We start from the raw sequence: 9,377 nt of genomic DNA, 5'->3' as shown, positions 1-9,377 counted from the left end.
GCGAAGATAACAATGGTGAACATGATAATCTGTGACCATATACAGCTGGATAAGATAACAACGGTGTGCATGATATCCTGGCGATGATAACAATGGTGAACGTGATATAGTGAGACTATATACAGCTGGTAAAGATAACAATGGTGATCATGACATTCTGAGACCATACAAGACCGGGGAAGATAACAATGGTTTACTTGATGTCCTGAGACCATATACTACTGGCGAAGATAACATTGGTAAACATGACATACTGAAATCATGTACGGCTTGCGAAGATAACATTGGTAAAAATGATACACTGAGAGCATGTACGGCTGGCGAAGATAACAATGGTGAACAAAATATACTGAGACCATATAGACTGGAGAAGACATCATACAAATAGAAAAAATAAAATACTTGTATCTTGTCATATTTATTGTGAGCAGATCTGATGTGTTACAGATGAATTTTTTTGTTCATTACATTACGTTTAATGATGTGAACCGAAAGTAGTGAAAACATTCCTTTTCGAGGAGATGCAGTGGTTTAGGAGAGCATACTGACATATAATGATTAGGTGAAAGATTAATAGCAAAATGCTCTATAGTCCCTTTAACCTATGGTCGTTTTCTAAAATGAAGGCAGTATTAAAGGCACATACATATATACAAGTCTACGACATTGACAGACAAGTGTCACAGACAGAAGATACAGCAGTGTGGAAGAGTGAAGGGTGTACCTATGGCATTGCAAATTAAGGAAGTTATATCACTATATTCTTTTTAAAGATGCAAGATGATATGGCTAAATTTGATCTCTGTAACTGTGGTTTACAAAAGGAAAAACGCACGATTCAGCCCTGATCTTCATATGGTTTAAAAAAGGGGTCTGTGGATATATAGAGGGCCAGACAAGTGCTTCAGCGGAGAAAGAAGTGGAAGTAAGGATAAGGAAGCTACATGAGAAGAGTACATTTGCCAGTCTTATGTTCCTGTGGAATTTTCGATCCACAATTTGGGAGTCAAGAGGATTCCGGTTGCCGTATGTCGTGCTATTACGTTATGGAGTAGGAACTCTTATCAAAATCAGATCTCTATATAAATCAGGTCTTGCATTTTTATCTATGAATGATATGAACAAATAGTTTTCTCAAGGATAAAGAAGAGGAGGGAGCAGAGCCAACCGAGGTAGGTGATTAAGAAGAGGCCCTGCATGTGGTCAATACTGAGGGGAATGACGTCGTCTGCACTAGCATCCTCCTGGTCATTGCCACTGTCATCCACACCACCGTCATCCTTCTGCAGATGAGAGAAATAAAGATATTGCAATTCCTGCTACTCCTTAAGATAATATAATATCTTTCAAATCAAATGAATTTTCCAACGTCACACAGGCAATTTTATACAGTAGAATTAATTAGTTGGTGAACATTATATGATGTGCACAATTCTGTTGGATATGTGATTATTAGTCATGAAAAGCCACAGAAACATTCACTGAATAAAATGTTTAAATTTGTTTATGAATATTAGGAAAAATTACATTACCTATGTGCTATAATGGTAAAGTTTCATTTGTGCTTCAAAGGTAGTGTTCCATGTATTCTTTAATGATAACGTTCCATGTGTGTTATAACTATAATGTATAATATATGATGATATTCCATATGTGCTGCAATGAATAATTCCCACATGTGTTCTCCATATGTGCTCCTATGATGATATTCTATGTGTGTTCCATATGTGCTCCTATGATGATATTCTATGTGTGTTCCATATGTGCTCCTATGATGATATTCTATGTGTGTTCCATATGTGCTCCTATGATGATATTCCATGTGCGTCATAATATAATGATTAGGTCTCATGTGTACTGAATGTTAATGCTACATGTGTGTTTTAGTGATCATGTTCCATATGTGTTGTAATGATAATGTTAAGTGTGTGTGCTGTAATGACGATGATGTGCGCCTTAATATTAATGTTCCATGTGTGGTATGATGATGATATTCCATGTATGCTGCAATAATCATTTTCCACACGTGTTGTAATAATAGTGTTCCATGTGTGGATGTGATAATGTTGCATGTGTTGTATTGATAATGTTCCATGTGTGCTGAAATGATAGTGTTTCACATATGCTGTAATAATGATGATCTTTGTGTGCTGTAATGATAATGAACTATATGTGCTGTAATGATAATGATCCGCAAGCGCTTTACTGATAATGTTTAATTTGTGTTCTAATGACCTTGTTCCATGTATACAGAAATCATAATGATCCATGTGTGCTGTAATAACAATGTTCCAAGTGTGCTGTAATGATAAGGTTTCATGTGTACTTTAATGATAATGATTCACGTGTGCTGTAAAGATGATGTTCTATATCTGGTGTAATGATATAGTTCCATGCGTGCTATAATGATAATGGTCAGTGTGTGCTGAAAAGATAATTTTCCATGTGTGCTGTAATGTTAATGATCCCTGTGTACTGTAGTCATAATGATACAGATATGCTGTAATGATAGTGCTCCAAGAGTGCTGCAATGGTAATGTTTGATGTGTGCTATAATGATAATCTTCTATGTGTGCAGTAATAGTAATGATACAAGTGTGCTGTAATGATTATGATCCATGTGTCTGCTACGATAACGTTCCATGGGTGCTGTAATGATGATAATCCATCTGTGCTATAATGATAATGTTCCATATGTGCTGTAATGATAATGATCTAGGTGTGCTTTAATGATAATGTTCCATTTTTGCTTTGATGATAATGTCCTAAGTGTGCTGTAATGATCATGATCCATATGTCCTGTAATTATAGTTCCACATGTGTTGTAATAAAATGTTCCATGTGTATTGTAAAAATGATGATACGGATGTGCTGTAATGATAATGATCCATAAGTAATGTTACGATAAAAATCAATGCATGCTGTATTGATAATTACACATGTGTGCTCTTAACATAATGATCGAAGCATGCAATGATAATAAGGATCCCTCTGTGCTGTAATGATGATGATCCTTCATGATATGCAGGTGAGCTGTGTTGATAATGATTCATGTGCACTCTAATCTAAATGATAATGATCCATAAGTGCTATTGTGATAAAAGTCAATATTTGCTGTAATGATTATCATACTTGTGTGCTCTTATGATAATGATCCTAATCTGATACGATAATAATTATTCATGTGTGCTGCAGTGATGATTTCTCATGACATTCAAGTCTACTGCGATGACAATGATCAATGTGTACTGTAATCTTAATGATCTATGTGAGCTGAAAAGACAATGATCATTTGAAATGTAATGATGAAGTACCATATGTGCTGTAATGAAAATATTTCATTTGTGGTGTAATAATAATGTTCCATGTGTGCTGTAATGATAATGTTTTAAGCGTGCTTTGAAGATATTGTTACACGATTGCTGTAATGATAATGTTTTATATGTGCTATAATGATAATGTTCCATGTGTGCTGTATTGATAATGTTTCACGTGTGTTCAAAAGATAATGTTCAATGTGTGCTGCTATGATAATGTTTCAAGTTCTGTAATCATAATGTTCCATGCGTACTACAATGATAGTATCCTATGTGTGCTCTGATCATAATGTTCCATATGTGCTCCTTTGATTCATTCCAACATATGTTGTAGCAAGTGTGTTCTGTATGCGCTATCATGATAATGTTCCATGTGTGCTATAATGGCTATAATGATTATGTTCCATGTGTGCTGTAAATGGTAATGTTACATGTGAGCTTTAATGATTATGATTATGTTCCAGGTGTGCTGTAATGATAATGTTTCATGTGTATTGTAATGGTAATGTTCCATGAGTACTATAATGATAATATTCAGAGTGTGCTGTCACGATAAGGTTCCATGCGCGCTATAATGATAATATTCCATGTGTTTTTAAATGATAATTTCCATATGTGCTGTTGTGAGAATATTTCCTTTGTAATGTAATGATAATGATATGTGTGTGCTGCAATGACAGTGTTTCGTGTAAGCTGCTATGATAGTGTTTCATACTTGCTGTAATATAATGATCCATGTGAGCTGTAATGATAATGTTCCATGAATACTGTAATGATGATGATCCATGTGTACTGTGATGATAAAGTTCTATGGGTGCTGTAATGATAATGATCTATATGTGATATGATGATTATGTTCCATATGTACTGTAAAGATAATGTTCCATGTGTACTGTAATAATAATGATCTATATTTGGTATAATGATTATGTTCCATGTGTGCTGTAAAGGTAATGTTCCATGTGTGCTGTAATGATAAAGTTCCAAGAGTGCTGTAATGATAGTGATCTATATGTGATATATTGATTATGTTCCATGTGTGCTGTAAAGGTAATGTTCCATGTGTGTTGTAATGATAATGACCCATGTGTGTTGTAATGATAAAGTTCCATGAGTGCTGTAATGATGATGACATATATGTTATGTAACGATTACGTTCCATGTGTGCTGTAAAAGTAATGTTCCATGTGTGCTGTAATGATAATGATCCATGTGTGCTGTGAAGTTAAAGTTCCAAGAGTGCTGTAATGATAATGATCTATATGTGATATAATGTGATATAATGACTATGTGATATAACGATCCATATGTGATATAATGATTATGTGATATAACGATCCATATGTGATATAATGATTATGTGATATAACGATCCATATATGATACAATGATTATGTTCCATATGTGCTAAAAGGTAATGTTCCATGGGTATTGTAATGATAATGATCCATGTGTGCTGTAATGATAAAGTACCATGAGTGCAGTAATGATAATGATCTATATGTGATATAATGATTATGTTCCATGTGTGCTGTAAAGGTAATGCTCCATGTGTGATGTAATGATAATGATCCATGTATGTTGTATTGATAAAGTTCCATGAGTGCTGTGATGATAATGATCTACATGTGATATAATGCTTAAGTTCCATGTGTGCTGTAAAGGTAATGTTCCATGTGTGATGTAATGATTATGATCCATGTGTGTTGTAATGTTAAAGTTCCATGAGTGCTGTAATGATAATTATCTATGTGTGATATGATTATTATGTTCCATGTGTGCTGTAAAGGTAATGTTCCATGTGTGCTGTAATGATGATGATTTATATGTCCTATAATGATTCTGTTCCATGTATGATATAAGGATAATATATTTTATATATCTCAAGGACTATTTTCAGCATGTGTTGTAATAATAGTGTTCCATGTGTGTTGTTATGGTAATGTTCAATGGGTGCTGTAATGAAAATATTCCATGTTGGCTGTAATGATAGTGTTCCACATATGCTATGATTATGACGATCCGTGAGTGCTGAACGATAATGATCAAAGTGTACTGTAATGAAAAGTTTCTATGTGTGCCGTTATGATCACATTCCAGGTGTTCTAACGTTTTTAATGCTCAATGTATGCTATAATGATATGTTGAATACATGCTGTATTGATAATGTACCATTGGTGCTGTAATGATATTGTACCAAGTGTGTTGTAATGATGATGATTCATGTGCGCTGAAATGATAGTGTTGCATGTGTGTTGTAATGGCATTATATCATATGTTCTCTTCTGCTAATGATACATGTGTTCTGTAATAACAATTGTCCATGTGTACTGTACTGATAATACTGCATATGTGCTGTATTGATAATGTTCCATATGTCCTGCAATGATTGTGTTCCAAGTGTGTTTCAATGAATATGATCCATGCGTGTTGTAATGATAAAGTCTGATGTGCGCTGTAATGATGTGTGCTGTATTGATAATGTTCAATGTGTGCTTTAACGATAATGTTCCCTATGTGCTGTAATGATAATGTTTCATGAATACTGTAATGATAATGTTCTATGTGTGCCGCAATGATAATGATCCACGTTTGCTGTAATGAAAATGTTCTCTGTGTGCCGTAATGAAAGTGTTCCAAGAGTACTATAATGAAACTTGTCCATGTGTACTATATTGATAATGTTCCATGTATGCTGTAAAGATAATATCACATGGATGCAGAAATGATAATACTCCATGTGTGATGTAACGATAACGTTCAGTGTGTACTACTGTGATATTATTCAGAATGTCCTGTAATGATAATGTTTCCAGCCTACTGTGATTATAGTATTCCGTGTGTTATATAATGATAATGTCTCACGTGTGCTGCAATGATAATGATGATCCAAATGTGCTATATAGGTAATTTTCCATGTATGCTTTCATGATAGTTTTCTGTGTGTGCTACTATCTTAATGTTCCTTGTGTGCTGTAATGATATTGTTCCAAATGTGTTGTAATTATGATGATCCATGTGTGCTATAATGATAACGTTACATGTGTACTGTAGTGGCAACATATCATGTCTGCGCTACTGATAATGATACATATGTGTTGCAATAACGTTACTCCATATATGCTCTAATGATAAAGTTATATACGTGCTGTAATGATAATGTTGCATGTGTGCTGCTATGGAAATATTGCACATGTGCTGTGTTGATAACGATCGATGTTTGCTGTAATGACAATGACAGATATCTGCTGTAATGATAGTATACCATGTTTGCTGTATTGATAATGTTCAGTGTGCGCTGTCACGATAATGTTTCATGTGTGCTTTAAGGATAATCTTTCATGAGTACTGTAATGATAATGTTCTATGTGTGATATTATGATATGTTCCGTATGTGCCATAATGATGATGATACACATTTACTGTAATGAAATTTGTCACATGTGTTGTAACGAAAATGTTGCAAGTGTGCTGTAATGAAAATGTTCCAAGCGTGCTGTAATGAAAATGTTCCAAGTGTGCTGTAATGAAAATGTTCCAAGTGTGCTGTAATGAAAATTTTCCATGTGTACTACAGTAATGATATGCCCTATATGCTGTAAAGATGAAATTCTTGAGTGCATTAATGAAAATGTTCCATGTGTGTTGTAAGTCTGTACTCTTATGACAATATTCAGTGTGCTGCAATGATTATGTTCCATCTCTGCTGTAATGATAGTATTACATGTGTTTCATAATGATAATGTGCCATGCATGCTGTAATGAGAATATTCTAAGTTTGTTGTCATGATGATAATCTATGTAAGCTGTAATGATAATGTTACATGTGTGTTATAATGATAACATTATATGCATGCAGTAATGATAATGTTCCATGTGTACTGCATTGATAACAATGTTCCATGTGTGCTGCAGTGATAATAATGATGCTAATGTGCTGTAAAGGTAATGTTCCATTCGACTATAATGATACTGTGCCACGTATGTTGTAATGATAGTGATCTGTGTGTGCTAATATGTTAATATTCCTTGTGTGCTGTATGCTAATGTTCCATGTTTGCTGTAATGATAGTGATGAATGTGTGTTCTATTGATAATGTTCCATGTGTGATGTAATGAGAATATTTCTAGTTTGTTGCAATGATGATGATCCATGTGCGCTGTAATGAAGATGTTACATGTGTGTTGCAATAGCAATATTCCATGTGCTCTCTACTCACAATGATACATGTGTGCTATAACAATAATGTTCCACGTTTGATGTATCATTAACATTACATGCGTGCAGTAATGATAATATTCCATGTGTGCTGCAGTGATTATGTTACAAATGTGCTTTAATGAATATCCATGTGTGCTGAAATCATAATGTTATATACGTGCTGTAATGATGATATATCAAGTCTGCTGTATTGATAATGTTCAGTGTGTGCTGTAACGATAACGTCCCATGTGTGCTTTAATGAAAATGTTCCAAGCGTGCTGTACTGAATTATTTCCATTTTCACCATAATGATAATTTCCCAAATGTACTGTAATGATCATTACATGTATGCAATGATAATAATGTTCCATGTGTGTTGCAATGATATCAATTAATGTCTAGTATTATGAAAATATTCACAGTGTACTGTAATGATGAAGCTCCATACTGCTGTAATGATAATATTCAGTGTGTTCTATAATGACAATGTTCCATACCTGCTATAATGACAATATTCAAGTGTTTTATAATGATGATATTCCATACCTACTGCAATGATAAAAATTATTCATGTGTGCAATATAGGTAATCTTCAATTGGGTTATAATGATATTGTTCCACATATGCTGTAATAGTAGTGTTCTGTGTGTTCTATTATGTTAATGTTCCATCTGCTGTAATGATAATGTTACATATGTGTTGTAATGGCAATATTCCACGTTTGCTCGATATGTAATGATTCATGAGTGTTGTAATAACAACATTCCATGTCTGCTGTAATGATAACATTATGTGCGTACTGTATTGATAATGTTTCATGTATGATGTTATGAAAAAGTTGCATATGTGCTGTATCGATAATATTCCATGTCTGCTGAAATGATTATGTTCCCAGCGTGCTGTAATGATAATGTTCTAGGTGCGTTGTAATGAAGGTGATCCATGTAAGCTGTAATGATAATGTTACATGTGTGTTGTAATGGCATTATGTCATATATGTTCTGCTGTTAAGGATACGTATGTGCTATAATGATAATGTTCCATATGTGCTGTAATGATAATGTTGAGTATATGATGTATTGATGTTCCATGTGCACTGCAATGATTATGTTCCAGGTGTGTTCTAATGAGGATGATCCATTTGTGCTGTAATGATAATGTTAAATGCGTGCTGCAATGATAATATACCATGTTTTATACCATGTTTACTATATTGATAATGTTCATTGTGCGCTGTAATAATGTTCCATGTGTGCTGTGGTGATATTTCATGAGTACTGTGATGATTATTTTCCATGTTTTATAATGATAATGTTCCATGTGTGTTGTGATGATAATATCACATTATGTTGTAAAGGCAATATTCCATGTGTGCTCGACTGATAATGATACAAGTGTGCTGTAATAATAATATTCCATTTATGCTGTAATAATAACGCTACATGCGTGCTATAATGATAATGTCCATATGTGCAGCAATGATAATGTTCCAGGTATGATGTAACGATAATGTATCCATTGTGCTGTAATAATAATGATATATGTGTGCTGTAATGATAATATTTCAATATATGATTACATTGATTATGTTTGTTGTGTGCTGTAATGGCAATGTTCCATATATGCTGTAATGATAATGTTCCATGCGTGCTGATCATGATGATGATCCATGTATCCTATGGTAGTGACGTTCTGTGTGTGGTAAAATGATAATACTCCTCATGTAACGCAACTAGTGTTTTCCACATGTGTTGTAATGATAATGTTTCATGTGTGCTGTTTTGATAACGTTGTATGTGTCCTGTAATGATAATAGTCCATGTGTCCTACAATGATAATATTCCACATAGGCTGTA

General features: G+C 33.9%; 1 protein-coding gene across 1 annotated transcript in view; it reads right to left on the bottom strand.

Moving 5' to 3' along the window:
• Positions 1-413: 413 nt before the first annotated feature.
• The window catches only part of LOC139749713 (ionotropic receptor 21a-like), an 87,039-nt gene continuing 78,075 nt past the window's right edge, over positions 414-9,377 (bottom strand). The window contains exon 5 of the mRNA XM_071663867.1: positions 414-1,283. Coding sequence (XP_071519968.1) covers positions 1,107-1,283 — 177 coding nt within the window. The 3' untranslated portion in view covers positions 414-1,106. The remainder of the gene's footprint in view (positions 1,284-9,377) is intronic.

This window comes from Panulirus ornatus, chromosome 8 (assembly GCF_036320965.1).
Source record: "Panulirus ornatus isolate Po-2019 chromosome 8, ASM3632096v1, whole genome shotgun sequence".
Classification (NCBI taxonomy): domain Eukaryota; kingdom Metazoa; phylum Arthropoda; class Malacostraca; order Decapoda; family Palinuridae; genus Panulirus; species Panulirus ornatus.
This window is presented reverse-complemented; position numbering and strand designations above follow the sequence as displayed.